The sequence below is a fragment of the Plasmodium gonderi genome, assembly GCF_002157705.1.
Source record: "Plasmodium gonderi DNA, contig: Chr12, whole genome shotgun sequence".
Classification (NCBI taxonomy): Eukaryota; Apicomplexa; class Aconoidasida; order Haemosporida; family Plasmodiidae; genus Plasmodium; species Plasmodium gonderi.
This window is the reverse complement of record NW_021628937.1, coordinates 1,018,464-1,041,512: the sequence shown is the minus strand read 5'-3', so window position 1 is coordinate 1,041,512 and position 23,049 is coordinate 1,018,464. Positions and strand designations below refer to the sequence as shown.

The 23,049-nt window shown below is 29.0% G+C and overlaps 8 protein-coding genes across 8 annotated transcripts; 5 read left to right on the top strand and 3 right to left on the bottom strand.

Moving 5' to 3' along the window:
* Nucleotides 1-97: 97 nt before the first annotated feature.
* Nucleotides 98-1,219, top strand: PGO_122030 (conserved Plasmodium protein, unknown function; the record flags this gene model as incomplete). Its single annotated transcript, XM_028688994.1, has 3 exons — nucleotides 98-134; nucleotides 311-570; nucleotides 1,031-1,219. The coding sequence occupies 3 exons, from the start codon at nucleotides 98-100 to the stop codon at nucleotides 1,217-1,219; spliced, it is 486 nt and encodes a 161-aa protein (XP_028544795.1).
* A 1,452-nt stretch (nucleotides 1,220-2,671) lies between these two features.
* On the top strand, nucleotides 2,672-4,709 carry PGO_122020 (hypothetical protein; the record flags this gene model as incomplete). The annotated part of the gene is made up of 5 exons (XM_028688993.1): nucleotides 2,672-3,513; nucleotides 3,782-3,862; nucleotides 4,046-4,096; nucleotides 4,246-4,363; nucleotides 4,671-4,709. 5 exons carry the CDS (start codon nucleotides 2,672-2,674, stop codon nucleotides 4,707-4,709), a joined length of 1,131 nt encoding a protein of 376 aa, XP_028544794.1.
* An 832-nt stretch (nucleotides 4,710-5,541) lies between these two features.
* PGO_122010 (hypothetical protein, conserved) lies at nucleotides 5,542-6,720 on the top strand (the record flags this gene model as incomplete). Its single annotated transcript, XM_028688992.1, has 1 exon — nucleotides 5,542-6,720. One exon carries the CDS (start codon nucleotides 5,542-5,544, stop codon nucleotides 6,718-6,720), a length of 1,179 nt encoding a protein of 392 aa, XP_028544793.1.
* A 685-nt stretch (nucleotides 6,721-7,405) lies between these two features.
* On the bottom strand, nucleotides 7,406-10,118 carry PGO_122000 (RanBPM and CLTH-like protein; the record flags this gene model as incomplete). Its single annotated transcript, XM_028688991.1, has 9 exons — nucleotides 7,406-7,612; nucleotides 7,770-7,831; nucleotides 8,003-8,102; nucleotides 8,291-8,350; nucleotides 8,686-8,748; nucleotides 8,876-8,944; nucleotides 9,073-9,179; nucleotides 9,678-9,811; nucleotides 10,072-10,118. 9 exons carry the CDS (start codon nucleotides 10,116-10,118, stop codon nucleotides 7,406-7,408), a joined length of 849 nt encoding a protein of 282 aa, XP_028544792.1.
* Nucleotides 10,119-11,288: 1,170 nt separating this feature from the next.
* PGO_121990 (hypothetical protein, conserved) lies at nucleotides 11,289-12,336 on the top strand (the record flags this gene model as incomplete). The annotated part of the gene is made up of 4 exons (XM_028688990.1): nucleotides 11,289-11,301; nucleotides 11,575-11,640; nucleotides 11,843-12,001; nucleotides 12,299-12,336. The coding sequence occupies 4 exons, from the start codon at nucleotides 11,289-11,291 to the stop codon at nucleotides 12,334-12,336; spliced, it is 276 nt and encodes a 91-aa protein (XP_028544791.1).
* Nucleotides 12,337-13,051: 715 nt separating this feature from the next.
* Nucleotides 13,052-13,501, bottom strand: PGO_121980 (hypothetical protein; the record flags this gene model as incomplete). The annotated part of the gene is made up of 1 exon (XM_028688989.1): nucleotides 13,052-13,501. One exon carries the CDS (start codon nucleotides 13,499-13,501, stop codon nucleotides 13,052-13,054), a length of 450 nt encoding a protein of 149 aa, XP_028544790.1.
* A 4,701-nt stretch (nucleotides 13,502-18,202) lies between these two features.
* On the top strand, nucleotides 18,203-19,393 carry PGO_121970 (nuclear movement protein; the record flags this gene model as incomplete). The annotated part of the gene is made up of 1 exon (XM_028688988.1): nucleotides 18,203-19,393. One exon carries the CDS (start codon nucleotides 18,203-18,205, stop codon nucleotides 19,391-19,393), a length of 1,191 nt encoding a protein of 396 aa, XP_028544789.1.
* Nucleotides 19,394-20,614: 1,221 nt separating this feature from the next.
* On the bottom strand, nucleotides 20,615-22,985 carry PGO_121960 (tryptophan--tRNA ligase; the record flags this gene model as incomplete). The annotated part of the gene is made up of 2 exons (XM_028688987.1): nucleotides 20,615-22,462; nucleotides 22,872-22,985. 2 exons carry the CDS (start codon nucleotides 22,983-22,985, stop codon nucleotides 20,615-20,617), a joined length of 1,962 nt encoding a protein of 653 aa, XP_028544788.1.
* Nucleotides 22,986-23,049: the final 64 nt, after the last annotated feature.

Sequence of the window (23,049 nt, the reverse complement as noted above, 5' to 3'; positions counted from 1 at the left end):
AAGGAACTTCTGCTCCTTCTTTTGCTCCTGCTTCTTCCCCTGCTTCTGCCCATGCTTCTACTTGCAAATACAAGTGATTTTGTAGGTTATAACCAAAATGTTCCGTGATCATTTCATGAGATCGAAAGCTATGAGTAATTTGAAAAAGAAGTAAAAGAAGAAAAACACTTCACACATATTTTTTTTTTTCATTTTGCCTTCCCCGTTCATGTAGACGTTTTGCACAGTGGGAAAAATACACAATTGTTATTAATTAGGATTAGTTCACTTTTTCATTTTTCACTTTACTTGTTTCGGTTTCGGTTATTAGGATTTGCCAAAAAGAAATTCTTCACAACAGCAAGCACACAAATTTATGGGGACACATCACTTCCAGTTGTGGGAAAAGGAACGTTAATAGATGTGTATGATAATTATGAAGCACTAAAAAATATAAAAAAGAAATCTAGCCTTAAATGTTCATTAAAGAGGTTTAGAGAAATAGTTCAAAGTGAAACAAAAGGAAAAGCATACAATTTCTACACAGGATGGCCCCCGATAAACAGGATTAAAATTACGCAAGACGAAAAGGTAAGATGATCTAAAAAATGCACTTGTAAACATTTTTTCCAACGAAAGAATAGAAGATTAAAAAGAGAGTCCGGGTATAAGCGAAGGAAAAAATGCATATATAATATATTGAATTTCGAACACTTTGGAAAATTTATATTATTTCTTTAATTTTCACTTATTCTATTTTGTGTCCATAAATATGTGGTCTCGCGTCATCTGATCCTGCCTCATATTTATGAGTTATCAGCTCGATATTGGTGAACGAAATATTTCATCAAATTTAACAACGGGTGAAAGATAGTCGAATTAACTTTTTGCATGCTAGTCTGGAACTCAACATTGGTTCAATGCTTTTACGTCTCATTTTTGCTTCCATGTATGCACCAATATGTGCACCAATTTTTACACCAATGTATGCACCAATTTTTTTTTCTCAACCCCTTGTCCTTACCATAACGGGACACTACACATATCACAGCTTGGCTTATATGGACGGAGTATGTTTGTATTCAACCGAATAAAAGGAGTTAAAGGAATGGAACCTAATTTATGTATATGTTGCAAAAACAAGAATGTTCTTTCCTTTAACAAATCCGAATTTGAATCCCTGTTAAAAAATATGGATACTATAAAGTACCAATTACAGGAATTTGCAAAAAAACTTTAACAAAATCTCATATAGATCACATGTCCATGGTACTTATTTAGTAAGTCTACACTTTTGCATGATTTTGATAAGTATAGCGTTTTCCCCTTTTCCCTCTTTTTTTTTTTTTTTTTTTTTAATTTTCAAGTACACCTAGCATATAAATAAGTACACATTTTTTATATGATTTTTCATTAAGTTATATTTTTCATGCTTAGGTATGTATTAGTGTATGCGCTCCTTGAATACAAACATTGTACATGGTAGGTGTGACAAATGAAACGCATGTAAAAATATCTATCATATCGCATGTGTATATGATTTGTGGGCCCTGTTAATCTACTCCAATTTCGTACATGGAGTAAGGATTTTCTCCTTGTTTCACATATTTATATATATGATATATGAAAATGTGAGTGTGTAAATAAATGAATGTATAAGTACTTATATATAGATTACTTTTTTCTTCTTTTTGAAGTTTATATATTTTTGGTTTCGTTTGGACCTTTTCTTTTTTTTTTTTTTTTCTTTTTGCTATTTTCTGCTGTTTTCCATTTAATCCTTCCTTTTTTTGTGTCAACTAATTTTTAAAACTTCTTGTACTCTTATCAAAACCCCAAGTGGGGAGGGGTATATGACGGGGTGAAAGAAAAACAGGGAAAAACAAATCGGAATTAATTTCGATACAAAAAATAAAAAATATATAAGAATATAATGAAGCAAAACGAAAAGTAACGTAAACAAAGTAAAGAACGAAAGAAATGAAGATGCATAAAGTCACGTAAATGGGGAAAAAAAAAAAAAAAAAAATAAAATAATAAAATATAGAGTAAAAGAAGAATAAAAATAAAAAGGTGCATGGAGAAAGAGAGCTAGAACGAACTCCCCACTATCCAATTATTCCCCTTTTTTTGAAAAAAAATCGAACAATTCGCAGTGAATTTACTTATATTTCATGTTTTACCCGTTCCTCCATTTATTTTTTTGTATTTTTTTTTTTTTTTTTTTTTTTATTTTTGATAGTTACCACAAATACTAAGGAATAATTAAATACATGGTTTGGTCACAGGAAAAACAAATGAATAAAAAAAAAAAAAAAATGTATAGAAAAATCGCATAGTTAACTCAAAAAAGGGAATATAAATATATATATCTGCACGGACATTCCAACACGTCGAGAAAAAATGTGATATTTAAAAAACACGTGTAAATGTGAAAGTGAATGTTGAACATTTAGTAAAAAAAAAAATTGTAATGTCTAGCTGAGGTATTTAAAAAAAAGGAATAAAAATAATAAGGAGAAAGAAATAAGTAACATAAATAAGAAAAAAAAAAAAAAAAAACAGGAGAAAAATGCAATGTATGAACTATTTCGTATCGTCGAGTACACTCTTTTTTGTTCTATCCATAAAATGTGTATAAATATATAAGCATGTACAAAAAAATACGCAGAAAAGTGTGTAATAAAAAAAAATGAAAGAAAACAGTACAGCAAATAACCCCTTTGCTGTATATAAAAAAGAGGCAATAAATAGAGAAAATGAAAAGGCAATAAAGAGAAACAAAGAGAAGGAGAGAGAGGGAGAAAAAGAGAGGGAGATAAAGAAGGATGACGAAAAGATCATCCATGCAGATTCGTTAAGTGATATTTCCATTTCAACTGTGAGCAACAGTACTGGAATTGACTCCGATTTGTATAATAACGTAGTGAGAAAAATTAAAAAGGAAAAAAAGCAAAAGAAACGGGAAAAGGAACGGGAAAAGGAACGGGAAAGGAAGAGAAAAAGGAGAAGCAAAACGAGAAGCAGGACAAGAAGTAGAACTGGGAGCGAAGGACAAAAAAAACAGAAAAATAAGGGAAGCAGTGAAACAATAAACGAAATTAAAACATATGGGAATAGGAATGAACAAAGGGTTGAAAGGAAAGAACTCGAGAAGGACAACCTAAACGGACATAAGAGGGAGCGAGCCAGGGAACGAGAAAGGGAACGAGAAAGGGAACGAGAAAGGGAACACGAAAGGGAACATGAAAAACACCATGAAAGGAAGCAAGAAAAGCAACATGAAAGGAAGAACGAAAAAAGAGATCACAAAAGGAACTCTCTGGAGGAAGACAAAAGAAATAATGATGATGTAGAGGACAGGAAAAAGAGGAAGAATAAAGAGTCTACCCATGCTTATAGATCTAATGAAGAAAAAAGAAAGAAATATAAGGGGGCTTCCAGTTCAAGCCACAATAGTGACGTAAGGTCTAGGAAGCGTAAAGACACAGACAGAAAAAAAAAACATAAAAGATCAAGATCTAGGAGTAAGCGGTAAGTAATAAAAAATGTCTTAATGGTCAACTTGTATTAAAAAAAAAAAAAAAAAAAAAAAAAAAAAGTGTTATTTTTTCGTGTAAAAAATATTTTTCCTGATTAGTTCCTACATGGGTTTTATACCGCAAAATCAATCGTAATAAGGTGCAACGACGCATAACATGACTAGGCAACAACTAGCATGGCTTAACGACACCTAATATGACGAAATCCAATAGGCCATAATAATTTATTACCATCATATGTATGCTTCATCCATTCGTAGATCACACGATGACCCAATACCTGAGGATCCGTTCAATCCACTATTGATGGCTTACGAAAAAAGGAAAAGACATAGAAACAGGTAACACCAAATATGAGTTAACTGTCTCTCCACCAACTCTCCAAAATAGAAAAAAAAAAAAAAAAAAAAAGAAAAGTACCAAATAATATAAAACAGTTTTCCAAAAATGTAAGAACCCCACGACGCATACTTTTTTTTTTTTTTTTTTTTTTTTTTTTTACACCTCTTAACCTTTTGAGGCAGGAAAATGAATGATGAAGTATCGGACTCAAATGGCAGATGGAAACACGACAGGTAAAATATACACACATAGTGAGTGTACACTTTTTAATCTATAACAGTGTTAATTCATTTGTTCCTTAATGGACTTTTTATAGTGCTTTTCTACATATTATATCTTATTATGTTCATATTTTTTTGTTTTATAAATTTGAATTCATTAGATATGAAAGTACATCTGATGACCAAAATATCCCTGTTAGAGAACAAAATCCAAATAAGTCTCAACACAAAGTAGATTTACAGCAAGTGAGGAAAAATTTGTGGAAGTCAAAGGCAGGGGTAAGAAAAATAAAAATAAGTGAATAAAATGATGGACATGTTATTTGTGGGAAAAAAAAAAAAAAAAAAAAGGTGAAACAAATTAACAATTCAGTTAATTTAAATTCTCAGCTTATTTAATTTCTTTTTTTTTTTTTTTTTTCTCTCCGTCCAAAAATAATACACATTTATTCACTTTTAAATTCTCTTTTACATGCACCTACCCATATATTTAATTAAATGTACATCTAAGCATGTCTATGCGAATCATGCATATTTAGTTTATCTACATTGGAATTTTTTTTTTTTTTTTTTTTTTTCATTGTAGGGTGTCTGTATTCCGCAAATAAGCGAAGATACGGACTGAGGAGAATGAAGAAAAAAAAAAAAAAAAAAAAAAAGGAAAAAAAAAAGGAAAAAATAAAGGAAAAAAAAAAAAGAAGAAAAAAAAGACAAGTTTTATAAATGAAGCAAACATATATTTCTCTGATTTTTCCTTAAAATCATGTATACACAATTAGTTAAAATTGTCACATTTTATAGTAGTTACATTTTAGGGATCATTTTTTAGTTACTTTTGTGTAATTTTATTTTCCCTTTCTTTATAAAAATATACCTTTTTTGTTTATTATTCCAATGACGTTTTATTCTTAAAGCGTTAACGGAACTTATAAAAAAAAAAGTTTGAACGAAGGAAGAAAGCACCAATTATTTCATTCCTTTTTTTTTTTTTTTTTTTTTTTTTTTTTTTTTTTTTTTTTTTTTTTTATTAAAATTTTTTTTTTTTTTTTTTTTTTTTTTTTTTTTTTTTTTTTTTTTTTTTTTTTTTTTTTTTTTTTTTGCACGAAAGTATATATGTTAATTTTATTTTAGTGCAAAAACATTTCTTTAGTTGTTTCTGTGTTAATAAATTTTATTTCAAACTTATTGAAATGAAAAAAGGGGAAATCGTGGTAGATCCGTAAGATAAGATAGACAAAGACAGACAATAACCATTGCAAGGTCTTCACAAAACGTCAAGCAACGCTGCAAAGTTTGGTGAGATGTTATTTAACTGATCAGTGCTGAACTCAACAAGTGCCTTATAAGCTCCACTACTACAAACTTAGAACAAATAACACGAATAATTACGAATAATACATAAAGTGGAAAAGGAAGAAAAAAAAAAAAAAAAAAAAACTTCAGCTGGAAAACGTTAAATGGATAAATTATATGGAGACTATGACAAGGTTTTTGAAAAGTATAAAAACAGCAATTTACACAAGAGAAAAAATGAAAAGGAAATAGCTCAGGACAGCAAGGTGGAAACAAAGGAAAAAAATGCATTGAAAAGGGAAAAAAAAGTGTATGAAAAAAAACCTAAAAAGGGAAACAACCTCCCTTCAAGTGAAGGAAGAAAAGATACCTTTACACATCCGCATAATAACTTACCCACTGGAATTCCAGAATATACCATAAAGGGTAAAAAGAAGGACGACAAGGGTGGAACTAAAAAAGCCAACAATGATAGTACTCACGCTACCAACCATGAAAACGGTTATTCTAGCGATCATGCAAGCAATCACCTTGGCAATCACACTGCCAATAATGTCAGCAATAATCTAAACCCAAACTCTTATCCCAACCCTGTCTCGAGCAAGCAGAATGGAAGCAACTACAATAGAAGTTGTAACAACAGCAACAATAATCAGGTGAGGGAACGCTCCGTAAACGAGTATAAAATAAGAAAAAAAGTTAGCATAGAAATTAACCAAAAGATTTACAGCGATTCTGAAAATACACATTTTGATGATAAATCGTTTTTAGAAAACAAATTTGGAATGAATGAAAATAATTACAACTCAAGAAAAAAAAAAATAAAAAATGATGATCAAAAAGTCAACAAAAAAATGTTAAATAAAAAAGACAAAATCAAGTTTTTTGTAAATTTTTTATTTGTCCTTTATTATATATTTTTCCTTTTTCATTATATAATTGAAATTCAATTAAATCAAATATATAATGTAGTTATTAACACTTTTACCATTATAATAACAACTGTGCTTTTATGTTATATTTACTTTCTTAAGGCACGAAATAAAAAACTTAAAAAAATCATCTTCTACATAACTACGTATATAAATTTGCTCTATTGCTTGCATATATTCAATACATTCACTTTTTGGTTAAATATATACCTCAATTTTACCTTAAGTAAGAGAATATATTTAAAATACAAAACATTGTATAAAAATATCTCCTTTGTATTTTCATACTTTAGTTTTGATGAAATTTTTTTTTTTCTTTTAATTTTCTATGCACTCTTTTTCCTAACAACATCAATGTTAACCTTTACTCTCTTTTATTACATATATAACTTTATAAATTATTCCTTCTGAATTTATTTTTTTACGAAACAAGTATCTCATTTCTGGTTTGGAAAATTCGCATTATTTTTTAACCTGCACCCCCCCCCCCCTCCATACATATTTTCTCGTGTGTGATAGGGGCGCAGCATGCCCCATGGGGGAAAAAAACTCCAAAAAATTGAGAGAAAATAAAAAAAAAAAAAAAGAAGTAAAAATGGACGTAAAAATGAAGGCAAAAATGAAGGCAAAAATGAAGGCAAAAATGAAGGCAAAAATGAAGGCAAAAATGGACGTAAAAATGGACGTAAAAATGGACGTAAAAATAATAAGGATTAAATGTGCTGTTTTGTCATACATGCAAAAAAAAGTGTGTAGACAGAAATATCTGCAATTGTGCTAAATGCATTGCCAGTTCAATCGTTCACCAGAAAAAGCATAGGCCTTGGTGTAGAGGAATCTGTGCATTTTAAGAATGGCATAAAAACAAACACATATACATAGTGGACACGGTGCATGGAGTATGTTTGAGTGGAGAAGGTGTTACCCCTGAAAAATTCGTTTAACTCTACAAATATATAAGAAATAAGTAGTGCCTACAATTTTTACTAAAAGCACAAATTACGTAAGCATATAAGCATGTGCAAACGCACATATGTAACTCTATGCACACATTAATTTAACAAAAAAAAAAAAAAAAAAAAAAAAAGTTGCTACTTTAAACTGAACGACATTCATCATCATTGGTCACGTCTAAATCCTTTGCTGCTCCTTCACCAGTTTTGTCATCAAAATTTTTCTCCTTTAATTTATTTTTGCTTCTACTTTTTTTTCCTGACTTTTTTTTTTCTTTTTTTTTGTATTTTTCATAATATTCAATATACCCTGTCTTCAAGTTTTTCAATTTGGGTATACTGCAGGGATACTATAGTATGGGATGAGTGAGGGGAAAAAATAAAATAAAAAAAAAAAAAAAAAAAAAAGGGGTATCAAACAAATCTCACACATGGATGGGTACAATTAACATATGGAACAACTGCATAGGTATATGTGTATATGAGAAGATCACTTGATTTTCCTACCTTTGAGCTCAGTACATTCTGCGTGAAGAAGATATTCTTCACAATATATTCCAACGTACTCTCTGTGTGCAGAAAAATGCATGAAGTAATAAATGTAGAAGATAATTATATATAACCTCCTTTCAGTTTGGTCATATTCATTAATCAGTTCGTAGCCTAATTCGCTACAGTTTGGTTATTCTTTTTTTTTTTTTTTTTTTTTTTTTTTTTTTTTGAAACTCCCTTTTGCTTACCACTGTCAACGTTGTAATAACTCAAAATGATATCATCGATCCTTTTTAATGTGGTTTTTTTTTTCTCTATTTTTTGTATTAACTTTTTGGCTTCCTCACTCTACAAATTATTCAAAGAGAATGTGTCAGGTTAGGTGTGGGTGGGGATAATACATACACACATAATTATATGGAAATAAAAAGTGAGAGAATGACAGCTCTCAGAAGAGAAGAGAGTTGGACAGGAGGAGAAAATAAAAAAAAGGGAATAACGAGGAAAATGAAAAAGAAATAAAAGTAGAAAAATACATTAAAATCCTGGTATGCCATAAGCATCATAACATCATCGATCTCGCTAATAAGGGATGGCTACGTTGTGGGTGTTGGTCGTGTAAAACGAAAAAAAAAAAAAAAAATGTTAAAGTGTTAAAAAAGCAGAAAAACTGATTATAAAAAGTTAGGGAAACCAAAATGGTCAAATTATATCACATAGGGCAAATGACCTAATGGCGGAATGTGAGCAAGTTAGGAAAGGAAAAATGAAATAAAATGAAGCATGCATGAAATAAAATGAAACGTGCATTAAATAATAATAATAGCGTGTAGAGAAATAAGCACGGGAAGAATAAGTGTAGTGTGCTTTCCTCACGCACGTGTCTACGTACACATGTACAGTATCTCTCTATAGGTGCGGATGAACAAACCTTTTCTTTCACATAAGGAGCTAATTCCTGTTGTGAATATGTTATTGCCTCCTTAATATTATTCTGAAATGAAGAGGAAAAATGTATATTCTCTATATGCACAAAAGGAAATAGCACATACACCTGTGCGTATGTTTGTATGTGTTTGATTCATAAATGATAAATTTTTGTTAATTCACTATATCCTCACATTTAAAATTAATTTTAATAATTGTTGTTTCTTGAGAAAAAAAACGATATCCTTATGTTTTTTCAAAATCTGGAAATGGAAAAACGTGAACAAAGCAGAATTATCAAAATATGCTCGTAATGTGTAATAATGGTGGGGCAAGTATGGAAAACAAAATGATATAAAAAAAGGGGAATACGAGAGAAATATTTGTTTACGCCTTTATCTAAATTATTGATATGTTCTATGGCTTCCTCAATTCTATTATTCAAAATTTCATTTTGAATTAAGTATCGGATCTTTACTGTGTCTATAGGCATATCAGCTGCATGAGGATAGTGTAATGATAAAAAAAAAGAAAAATAAATTCATACATGCATACATACATACATACATTTTGCAGAAAATATCTTTATTTAATATTTGTCTGGTTATGCAGTGCCATATTTCTACATCATCAGAATTGTGTATATGAGCTCAACTGAAGGCGCAACCAGAAATATGACGTACGTTAAATAAGAATATCTCATTGTAGTGTGGTGTAGTACAGTATTATATATTAAAAAAAAAAAAAAAAAAAAAAAAAAAAAAATCAGTTCAAGGATGACCTTAAGTATCATCATTCTACGTTGTAGTACGATTTTTATTTCTGCGCATAAAATCATCATTTTTTTTTTTTTTTTTTTGTCATTTTTTCATGCTGTTTTTCTATTTGTGCCAAGAATGTATCATCGCAGTGGTCTGTTTTTATATTCTCTCGTATGTCACTCAGACTTAGGCCACCTTTTATGTACAATTTCCCTTAGAACTCTCATCTACGTACGTTTAACCCTGGTTTCTTTATGGAATTCATTTGCAACATCATACATCCGATGAACACAAAAGAAGTTCATTAAGACTTCATTCAAATCATTTTCATGTATTTTTGTGTGTTCGAATTCTTTAAGCCAATTTTTTCTAAAGATAAAAATTAAGGGAAAAGGAAAATAAAGGAAAGGTGTATAATTCCTTTTTGTGAAAATATGTGACAAAATTTTTTTTTGTACACCTAGTTCACTGCTTGTGCAAATATTTACGTATGTTTTGTGGGTGTATTTTCCATGAATTCTGTTCTTTGTGCCACACCCGGATAATCATACAAATACACACACACACACATGAATACGCATATGTTCAGAAAATGTGACGTGTTTATGAACAATAAGCAAATGTCTTACGCGTTCAGGTATACGTTGCAATTATCATCCACTGGATCTTCAATCATTTGATTAGGGGCTGATGGATGAGGTAGAATGAGGATATTAGGCAGAACAGTTTGCGTTTCTCTTTTTCGGTTTTTTTTAAAAAATATTCTAATCGTTACGTCTGTAGGATAATGTAATAACAAAAAAAAAAAAAAAAAAAAAAAATGTGTTTTATATATGAACACGAACAAAGAAAATTGACACATGAATGTACACTTTCAACCTACTTCAAACGTATGGAAACCCTCCCAAAAAAAAAAAAAAAAAAAAAAAAAAAAAAAAAATCAAAAGCAATACCGAATTAGTAAGAAAATGAAAAGGAGTTGGAAGATGGACCTATATACTCACATGCTTATATAACACACAGTTTACAAATCTATGAAAAGTATATATATGTTTATTTTATTGTGTAGCAATTTTTTTTTTAACGTCTGTTGTAATTAGGCTTATATAATAGTCACATTTATTCGCATACATCAGCTTGTATTGAAGTATTAGGACTCCATGCCAAAAAAATGGAAAAATAAATGCACACAAAATGGGGTGTTATAGGGAGCCCAAAAGTGCATATATATATACATTCATATGTAAGTAGTGTATATGTATAATTATTTCTTGTGCTATATGATGTGAGGAGAAAAAAAAAAAAAAAAAAAATGTATTACCTTCTTTTACATTTTGCAATGGGGTTACATGAAATTTATATCATGGAGCTTTACTCGAATGGTATTGCAAGTTGAATTACAAAATCGAGTAAGAATATGTAAAAAAAAAAAAAAAAAAAAAAAAAAAAAAAAATCCATGACCAGGGTGAGCATACGTTAAAATTTTCAACGTGGTACTACTTAACGTTACAAAGCATGAGAAAGTAAATTTTCCTTTCAAATAAGTAGAACTACAATTTGTTTCAGGCACTTCAAAACTTAATTTGTTAGTAAAATAACACAAAGAAAAAAAAAAAAAAAAAAAAAAAAAAAACTTTTGATAATGTCACACACACACACACAAGTACATAATTTAAAAATTCTTTTTTCCTGAACAGGTTATCATATATATGTATATAAAGCTGCTTAATTGAAATGTACCTACTGGCTATATTATGTCTAGTTTACTTTTTCACTTTCATTTCAATTCCTTTTGAACAAATGAGAATTCTTTATTGTGTGAAAAGGAATGAAATTTTTTAAAAAATGTGGCATAGAGGTATACACTTTGCATATCGGACGAATTCATATGTTGAATTTGTTTTTGCATATATCCATGTGTTTAGAACGTTGTTTTACACGAGGCTCTACTATTTTGCCACCAATTATTACACGAATTTTTAATTTAATTTTATATTTAATTTTATATTTAATTTTATATTTAAATTTTTATTTTAAATTTAATTTTCATTTTAATTTTGAATTTAATTTTGAATTTAATTTTGAATTTAATTTTGAATTTAATTTTTTTTTTTTTTTTTTTAACCTGTAGGAGTTTTAACCTTGCTTTGTAACTCATGTCGATATGTTATTCACAAGTGGCATGTTCCATTGTTGGGTATGTAAAAAGGGTTTCATTATGTGCGTGTGCAACAATTTGAAGACTCAATTAAATATTCTTCTATTTGCAGTATCAGTACATATAAAGCTCTTTTATCATATGTATCTGCATGTGTTTGAAAAAAAATTATAACGATAATTTCTTCTACCTCCAACATATTTTATATGCTTCCTTCCTTTGCGAAATACAAAAACATTAGGAGTCGATTGTAACGCAAACCCAAGACACAAACAGGTTTTATCTAACCCTGCACCTAGGTCTAGAGGAATTCCGAAATATTTAGAGAAGTACATTTTTTACAAGCAAGCACCTCGGAACCCTAAATACAAGTCTCAGTTTATTAATATGTACACGGCAGGTTAGCATATATGGTTGCGTGTAGAGAGACGTTGAAATTGAAGCCAATTTGTTCGTTATTAATATTGCTACGATTACGATGATTCATATTTTTGCTACTATTGTTATTATTTTTTTTAACTCATTTGGGAATGTCAAAATGGAACATGATATAAAGATCACCCATAAAAAAGACAATCCTTTGCAAATATCAATTTTAGATGAACATTTAAAACGAAATTTTCATTTTTTCATAAAATATTTATTTATGTATTTTATTTTTTTCTCTTTGCACCCCTCATGTATTTCCATATCGCAGGTAGGAAGTATAGACAACAGATTAAGAAGACTGGTTAAGAGGAATTAGGAAAAACTACGATATTGTTTCATTTTTTCCTCACACTTTTTTTTTTTTTTTCTCTATTTTTTATGTCAATTTTCAAGTACTATATTTTATCATATTTTTGGTTCGTTGAAGATTTACATTTTTTTACTTTTTTTTTTTTTTTTTTCTTCTTTGTTAATAAGGAAGTCTATTAAAAAATGAGTGATAAACGTGCAAACAAATTCAAATAAAATCTAAAATAAAGGGTGCACATAAAATGCAAATATATATATATATATACATATATACCATGATCTGGGTTTATTTATTGCGTTTTCTAAACGGGAAATCATTAGGGGAAAAAAAGAAAAAAAAAGAAAAAAAGAAAAAAAAAATAAATCATCATGTAATGTCATCTTCACGCATTGCATAATATATCTAAACAGGTGTAGTGGGAAGAAGGGTTCGTATATATTTCCTATCCAAATGAATTTTCATCAACCTTTGACACGTATGTTTTTTTTTTTTTTTTTTTTTTTTCGTCGGTCTTGTATATATAATGGAAACAATACCATATAACCAAATACATCACTGGAATATTGTTTTTAAAAAAAAAATATATTACATATATATATTTACATAAAACCTATGAACATTTTTTCATTTTAAAGATCTCTTTGCGGATTCAGCACACTGTGACCGCTCTTTCTTTTCTTCTGCGAAACAAGTATTTCCGATTCCAATAGACTAATTATTATTTGCATTCATTTTTTCAAGCAAATCTTTTAAATGTTTATCATTCGCATAATTAGCATCTTCATCTTCATCATCCTCCTCATCCTCATAATCATCCTCACTTTCAGCATCCTCATCATCTTGGCTGTCATCATTTGAATTATCAATTGCTTCATCATCATCATCGTCGTCGTCACCATCATCATTATCCCCTCCATTATAATTTCCATTATGAATATAATTATTATTATTTATATTTCCATCGTCAAATATTGCTTCAGGTGATTCTTCTGGTTCCATCACTTCTCCGAATTGTTCCATATAATCGAAATCCTCTTGTGGGCTCGGCATTGGCATTGGCATTGGTACTTGACTGCAAAGGCATAAGTTGCCATTATCTTTCTTAACGTACGAAATAAAGTTAAAAAGAGCAAAAATAAACGCCCACTTTTTGATAACCATTTTCGATACTTCGTGTAGTATAATATATAAAATAAAATTGGATCGAGCTATACGGGTATATACAATAAACACGTTTATGCGTTACTAATACTTAACCTCTAATCGATTACTTAGTTAAGCATTCAAAATAATTGTTTGTTTGTGTATGCGTATATATATATATATTCATATAAGTTATAAGTATGTATTTTAAAAAATTTCACACTAGCTTAAAATTTTTTTTTTAAGAGTTTGTTAATCCAGGTATTTTTTCATGTACAAATAATGATATCTTTTTTTCGTAAAGCTTTATTTATTTATTTATTTTTTTAAAAGAATAAACTTAGTAAAGGTAAGTTTGGAAAGGAATCTAAAGAAATTTTAAAATGAAATTGTCGTTCCGATAAGAATTTCATTATTGCCCTCAAATATTTTTTTTTTTTTTTTTTTTTTTTTTTTTTGTTTTACTGAAAATGAAATGAAAGAATATTGTGGGTGCTTTTAGTAAAAAAGGGTTTCAATGTTTCCACCTACCTAATTTCTCTCTTTTTTATAATTTTATTAAGATGCTAACAATTTCTGCATGAATAGTTTTTATTTGTTAATATATATATATATATAGATTTATATGTCGACCTGAGAGATTCGTACCTATTTATTATTATATGTTATTTAGCTATTTTCATAGTTTTGTAATTTTTTCAATTTTTTTTATCTTTTTTATATTTCATTAATTAAAAAAAAATTTTGCCCTGATGACATTTTTTTTTTTTTTAAATTTTCGTGAATATATTTTTTCTTTACTCAAACTTCGAAGAAGAGGCTTGAAAAAAAGTAGCATGGGGAAAATGATAAGATTGCAATTTTAAAAAATTAACAAATAAATTATTATTTTATTATTACTATATTTTGTACATGTATATATATACATATATATATAATATTTACAATTTGCTTAAAATTCGTGAATTATTGAATCACTGAAAAGGAATTTTAAAAAAGTTGCATGATTTTTACTTCAAAGAAATTTGATGAATTGATAACTCGTTTAAAGTTTTTTGTTTTTTTTTTTTTACAGTTTATTTTTGAAATTAAATTATAAAAAAAAAAAGGAAAAAAAAAAATCAAGCATGTTATTACATAATATACCCCTAGCGCATGTGCCTTTATTTATTGTAGTGTTATTTTACTTAAATAGTAAAATATATATATATGTATGTGGAGTTTTATATATATTTATATTATACTAAGCTTTGTATAGGAGTGAGAAATAGGCCAGATATATGAATATATACATTATATATATATATATATATATATATTAATAATATTGTATGTGTATATATTTGTATATACAATATATCAATTATGCGGAGTGTTTATTGTATTATCCAAATGGACTGACCGACTGCGAGGGTTGAAAATACAAAGATATAAAGAAGGAAGAAAAAAGGTCCATTTGATCATATGTATTATTAGTATACCGAATTTGCACTTTATGATTTGACAATTTTTATTTTCATTAAAAAACGGGCTTGTTGAGTTCAAACGAATCATTGAAATTGTGCCATTTTGTTATTTTAAAATAAAAAAAAAAACATAAATTAAATAAAAGTAAAATTAATGTAAAATAAAAGTAAAATAAATGTAAAATAAATGTAAAATAAAATAAAATGTAAAAATAAATTATTGGAAATACTTACAAAAAAGGAAAAACAAAAAAAGTGGCCATAAAATGGAATTATCATCGGCTTGTATTTTTTTAAAAATCTTTTACTTGTCACCCCATATACCTATATCCACACATGCATGCATAAATAAAATACATAAGACTTCTGAAGGAATCAAATCCATTATTTATAAACACAGAGGGGGAAGCCGTATTTTACATGCAATTGCAATTAAATAACATTAAAAGCTTTTACTACTCTCCTCCTTTGCCCTATTTACCCTCAGTCAGCATACTTTTATTTTTTTTTTTTAAAACATTCAAAAATTATTTATGTATGCATGTGATATTGATTTTATATATATAACTTTGCTTCATAGGAAAAGAGTAGTTTTCTTTTTTTTTTTTTTTTTTTTTTTTTGTTCGCTGTATATAGAATAAGCTTTCATAAAAAATTCGATATCGTTGAAGGGAAAAAAAAAAAAAAAAAGGGAGATCAAAGAACTCAAAATTTTGGTACTCTATTTTTAGCTCCATTTTCGAAAAAGTACCTTTTCTCGAAAATGGTAAGAGCCCAGACGGAACTATAAAAAAGGAAATAAGTAAAAAAAAATACACATACATACGTACATATATATATATATATGTCTACTTAACAAGGTATACCAATAAACCATGAGGCCTTCTCCATACAAATGACATAATTTTATGCAATTTTTTTTAAAATATAATTCCCGTGCGATAAAAAAGAAAAAGAAAAAGTGTAATAACCTTAGTGTGACAAAAACTTGAACACACAACTTCGAAATTGGGCAAAAACGGTACTTACAACCTGACCCAAAAAAGTAGTTCATATGATATATTTTGGGGACACACTCTTTCCATACCACCACTCCACCCCCTTTTGTAAGCACACAGAGAGTGAAATAATTAATTGACAAATGTTAATTAACTTTTGCCATTTCTTACACACATGGGGGAATTGTTAAGGGGTGAGCGATCAGAACTGCTAAGAGGTAAGTGGTGATAATTCTTCTTCTTTTTTTTTTTTCAAGTTCTACTTATTCATGCAAATACGTATGAATATAAAAAGGCCGAATTTAAAGACGCTAAAATAAATAGTACTGTGGTACTGAACTAAGAAAAAAGTCCCTTTTCAGAATGTAGGTTAAAATTTTTCTTTTTCATTTTCCATTGAGTCGTATTGTATGGGAATATTCTTAAAGAAACGGGGAAGGTATAGCTTATATAAGCTTATTACACTTTCCAAATTTTCAATATACCAAGTGGGATATATAACCCAAAGGCGAATTCCCATTTACTTATTTCAAGTCCGTCTTTATACGTTTGATTATTCATATAAGAATTACATACATTCGACGAAAATAGTTGTGCTATATATTTATAATTCCTACATACCAATACAATACTCGCGAAATATCGCCATACGTGCAGTTATTCGTTTCGTTTGCCAAACATGGTGTTGTATATATATATACGCATTGTGTTGTGTGCATATAACAGCTGCGTAATTATATGTATGTACTGTCACATATTTGTGCAAAACAATCGATGGTATTTTCCTGGGTGCTTATCGGAATATGCTCCTCCCATTTTTCCTACCTGTCCTTGATTTTTTCAGTAATTTTTCTTTTCCTATCTCATGGGTACCATTAAAAAATATAGTAGTTATTTTATTTTTTCCTCCCTAACTTTAACGTAACAAGCTTGTAACAATTAAAGAGTGCAATATGCTTGCTTGATTTGTTTACATATCTTAATGTATATCGATGATAAGTGTTTAAAGTTATTTTTTTCACTTCAAATTGGTAAGTCTTTTTTTTTTTTTTTTTTTGGAAAAATAGTGGTAACTGATCAGTAAGAGATAAAACTTGCCAATTCATAAATAAGAAAGAGGAGGTATGTGACAATCATCTTTTGTGAAAAAAGATTCACCGTTTTATCAATTTTTAAAAAGAGGTCTTAATGTTAATTGCGTTTTTATTTCCTCCCTTTCTTGACCTCGTATTAATACGTACTGAATTGTATATAAATATGTAGTATTATACATATATATTCCCCATTTTGAAAAAGTGGTCAACTGTTGCGAATGTGCCACTTAACAATTTCTTTCCCGTACTCTACATTTTTACTAATCTAAGGAGTCCAGCCAGTTAAAATTATTTTTCGCATTTTACACTATTACGCCTAAATGGTGAAAAAATGACAATTGTCGTCGTTGGGATAACTTCCTCATAATGCATATGGTTTGAGGAAAAGAGTAAAATTATTTTACATTAACTCCACGGGTTTTATTACAGTACATGCTCCTTTTACAAAAATGTGAATCATGAAAATGAATTGAGTGAGTGTTCTTGAGAGAATAGCACAGCACACATATATATGCGTACATATGAATATATACATATATATATATGTATATATATATATATATGTATATGTATATATATTTTACCGCTGTCAAAATGAGGGGGGGAGAGATCACAAACATTGAACATCAAGCATGTGCAATGAACGGCTAAGCACACTGAACAGCTAAGAGTGTTTTTTTTTTTCTTCTTTTTTTTTTTTTTTTTTTCCCAACTCTGACGTGGCAAACAATTTTATATTTACAAAAAAAGAAAAAAGTAAAACTAAAAGAATAAGGAGGAGAAAATTGCATGAGAAGGAAACCTGCTTTTTTTTTTTTTCTCTGTTTTTTTTTTTTTTTTTTTTTGAGAATATACTAAAAAGGATTACTCTCTGCAACGTGTAGATATATGAATTTTTTTTGTTTTTTCTTCCCCTCTCTAAAAATAATACCGCAATAATAGGCTCATTTGTAGGTATATACATACATATACACATACATATGTATACATGCTTACACGTGTGAGTTCCTATGTTCGTAGATACTTTTGTATATTCACAAGCGTAGCCTAAATCAAAGATTACCCACAAAACACTCATTTGTAAATTGGCCACGACACAATAAGATATATACCTTTACGGAATAATTTGAGAAAAAAAAAAAAAAAAAGAAAAAGTACAACATGGATACAGATATAGTGATAAATGAAAAGTTCGATTTTATAATGCTAAATATTGCCAAAGAATGTGGAGATATAAACAGTCTGATGAACCATTTTTTCTCTTTTTTGTTAAGGAAAACAGATTTCATTACGAATTCGAAGAACATAGAACAATGTGAAGATATTGTTTTAAAAACATTGAGAAAATATTATAAAAGGAAAGAAGAATATTTAATTAAATTAAAAAAAGAATATGAAAAAATGGACGAAGAAAAAAAAAAAATACAAGAAAGGGAATATAATTATAACATTAATAATAAGAAAGATCATATAAATGAGAAAAAGAAAAACGCAAATCTGAAATTAAACAATAATATGAAAAATGGAGTAACAATGTCAGGGGGTGATGAAACATCTAATCAAAAACGTGTTGTAGAAATTGATGAAGACGGAAAAATGGGAGAAGAAGAATTGGCTATTCAGAAACTTCCAAATGGTAAAGGATATTCCAGACAGGAAGGAAGCGAAAAAAAAAATATCTCTGATAAGAACACTACCAAAGACAAGACAAAAAATAAGGGAAAGGGAAAAAACGAAAAAATAAGTGAAAAATCAGATAAGTCTAATGATGACGATGGAGATGATGAGGACGATGATAATGAAGAACCACCCAAGGGAAATGGTGGAGTAACAGAAAAATATACATGGACACAAACTATAAACAGCCTAGATATGTATATAAATCTTGATGAAAAGGTAAAAACGAAAGACATAAAACTAGACATAACTTATAAGAAATTGTTTGTAAAGGTTAAAAATGAAGTTATTATTGATGGAGAATTTCATAAGCATATAAAACCTGAAGATTCAATTTGGACCTTGGAAGATAACAGGATTATTCATGTGTGCATTGAAAAACTAAATGGGATGGAATGGTGGTCAACTGTTATAAAGGGGGACGAAGAAATAGATGTTAAAAAAATTGTTCCTGAAAATTCAAGAATGGAAGATCTAGATGCAGAAACTCGATCGGTGGTAGAAAAAATGCTCTACGATCAGAGGCAAAAAGCAATGAATTTGCCAACTTCCGATGAGCAGAAAAAATATGAAATTTTCGAGAAATTCAAAAAAATGCACCCTGAAATGGATTTCTCCAAAGCAAATATCAACTATGGCAACTCCTCCTCCAACAGCATGTTCTTTGGTCGATAGGTGCGCATGCACATGTGTACTTATACATGTATATACATATGTACACATTTGTCGACATGTTTATATATATACGGATGAATGTATGTGGCGTTGGTTTTGTTGTTCATAGTGTTGTTGCTTGTGTTTGTGTTTGCTTTTGTGTTGGTTTTTTTTTTTTTTTTTTTTTTTTTTTTAAAGCATACATGTCCTCGTTTTTATGATAACGTGGAGCACGTATGCTGGGAACTTCTCTTATTCTTAAGTCTGCACCTTGTGTATGTAAACTTCCCCCTCTCTCCCCTTCCCCTCCTCTTAATGACTCTAATGCTATGCTTAACAAACTCAAATAGTTATATTAATTTTAAGCAGATATAAAAAAAAATGCATATTTGAGAAATATATTTTCGATTTTCAAAGTGTTTGCATTTGGAACACACACCCAGAAAAATATAGAACATAAGATAAGATATACTACTCAACATGGTGAATTCCCAACCACAATAAAATGCATAAAATTAATATACGCGGACATATGAGTTTCAAATAAATAAAGAATAGTCATTGTGGCACAGATAAAAATATATAGGAATAATAATGATGTAGACAGGAAAAAAAAACTTACAGGAATACACGTTTACATTAATAAAATAGTACTAACATAACAGCTTTGCTTCGTTTAAAATTAAAAAAAAAAAAAAAAATTCAGCCATGTATTAAACGAAGGATGCAGACAAATGTCGATGTATCTCTTTCGAACACAGAGAGTGAAAAGTTCTCCTTCTTCTGCAACTATTATTCCATTTTTTTTTTTTTTTTTTTAGATCACTATTCAGATTCTACATAAGTACTATATAAATAAGTGAAAGAAACATTCTTGCCTTACTTCCTGCTAATTTTGGTGAAATTTTCCTTTTCTATATGTTCTTTAAAAATCATTAAATGGTTAAGGAAAGGGGAGAAAAAGGAGAAACAAAAAAAAAAAAAAAAAAAACATAGCATGACATAACATAGCATGACATAACATAGCATGACATAACATAGCATGACATAACATAGCATGACATAACATAGCATGACATAACATAGCATGACATAACATAACGAGACATAACATAACGAGACATAACATAACGAGACATAACATAACGCGACATAACATCGCGGGTTTAATTACAAATAAATCCATGATAAAAGCATTTGATGCACCTCCAAAATAATAATGCTTATTGATAAAGCACTAAGTTACGTCCCTTTAAATTTCCTGAGAGAAGATTTATTGGGATCAAAAAAATAGGCAATCTCTTCCTCAGTTATGGATTGTCTCCTTTGCTGGTGCTTCTGTATGAGGTCGATTAAAATGTCTATAAGAATTTTTTTCAACTCACCACTTAACAGCTCCCCCTTTTTATATTTATCTCCAATTTCCTGCAACTTATTATCATCCTCCATAAGATATCTCAAATACTGGTAAGAAATGTCTTTTTCTAAATTTCCACCTCTTTCTCTATGTTCTTCAATAGTTGCTCCTCCTCCACTGAAGGCATATTTGTTAATTTTATTTTTAATCTGTTCAGGTGAATCGGTTAAAAATATAACACTATTGTTCTGTTCCTTGTTTTTGCTGTTGTTTGCATTCGCATCTTTCTCGTTACTCATACTCAGTCCATCTTTTCCACTTGTGACACTTTTATCCTTTTCATCCTTTTTCTTAGTGCTACTCATCTTGGTATTCACACCTTGCAATCCTGGCATAAACACAGAATGCATTACAATTGGTTTATGTAAGGCCAGCTTCACAGCTATATCTCTACTAAGTCTAAAATAAGGGTCTTGATCTATTCCTTGTGGAACTAGACACGGAATATTTTTTGGAAGAAAATGTGGGAAACATTGAGAAAAACAAGGAGCAATTTGAAAAGAGGGGTACGAAATTTTTCCTATATTATCTGAATGGTTAAAACCAAACACATTCATACTTTGATTTAATGTTGTTTTTTTATGTATATTTATAACAGTTGGATATAAATATCCAGCATATTCTGTATTTTTGAAAATAAAAGTTAATTCTGGATTCAACCCTACTGCAATTATGTCCTTTACATTTTCCTTAGTTAACGTATTAATGTATTCTAAGGAATAATTTTGATTAAATAAAAATTTTTCATCATCTGATAGTTGAATAACTAAGGGTACATTAAAAGCGTCTTGTAAGTACTTACAGAAATAAAATGGAATCAAATGACCTAAATGCATTGATAATGAAGAGGGTCCTCTACCAGTGTAGATATAAAAACATTTATGCTGTTCATAATAATTTAATAAAAAATCTAAATCTCTATGACTAAAAAATATTTCTCGTCTAATGAAATGATGTGCTCTTTTATTCGTCAACTGTTCGATCCTTTTTACATGATTCTCTGTAATTTTGGAGCACCCAAATTCTTTAATTAATTTGTCATAATTTATTCCATCTTCTGTTATGTTTACGTCCCAAGGAGTAACTTCTTTGGACCTTTCATAACTTATACTTTCAACTCCTGAAGGTGGTAGGACTTTATTTTTAGACAAAATGTCATCCACATGTAAGTACATAAGATCATCATTTTTATTTGACTCATCCTGTTTACTAATAATGCTTGGCTCTTCTGTTAGCACTTTTATAATGGGTGCTAGGAGAAAATCATTTAAACTTTTTTCGCTTTTATGTGTATTACTCAATTCTTCAAAGGTGTACTTGGGGTTCACAACAAAATGTACTTCTAAAGACTCTTTAGCAGTTAAATATTTAAACTGATTTATTTGAATGTCTTTTATAAATCCTGTGTTTTTTAAAACCCTATTTCTATTACAGTTTATATTCCATTCTTCTAATATTATGAGATTCACTTCACTTATATCCTTTGAAAGTCCAAAATTGTCGTATATACAATCTCCATAAAAATTTTCTGCAAAGGCTCTATTCATTTGATAGTTGTAAAAGGGCACTTCTTCTTGGATTTTATTTCTGATCAACTTCTTTATGTCATCATACTGACTTATCGTAGGTTCCATCAAAATGGATTTCACCGTTAGCACTCCATTGTTGCTTTGCTGTCGAGGGGAGGCAGGGAAATATCACACATGTGGGTGGAATGTAAAAAAAAAAAAAAAAAAAAAAAAAAAAAAAAAAAAAAAAAAAAAAAATAAAAAAAAAACAAAAAAAAAAAAATTTTTAAAAAAAAAAAAAAAGGGGGGGAAAAAAAAAAAAAAAAAAAAAAAAAAAAAAAAAAAAAAAAAAATAATAAAATGTCCAACGCATGCGAGAAATAGTACATTTGTGGTACAAGAACGAATTTCACACTATACCAAAAAAAAAAAAAAAATAAAATAAAATAAAAAAGCATTCCTCAGTTGTAGGAAGAAAAAAAGAAAAAAATATATCACTTGAACTGTTCACTTTCAAACATCAGACATAGGGCATTTTTTTTTTTTTTTTTTTTCCTTTTCGGATTCACTTTACCTTCCTTTTTATGCTTTCTGTTGTCCTACTAGTGGGAATCTGTAGGATAATACATAGGGCCCCTTTGATTATGCTCAAGGCAGAGTCCACGTATACGTTTTTTAGTTTATCCATTAAAATGGTCCTCCTTCCTGAATTTTAAGTAGTTGGTAAATGGTTGATTCTTTTTAAGTTAAAT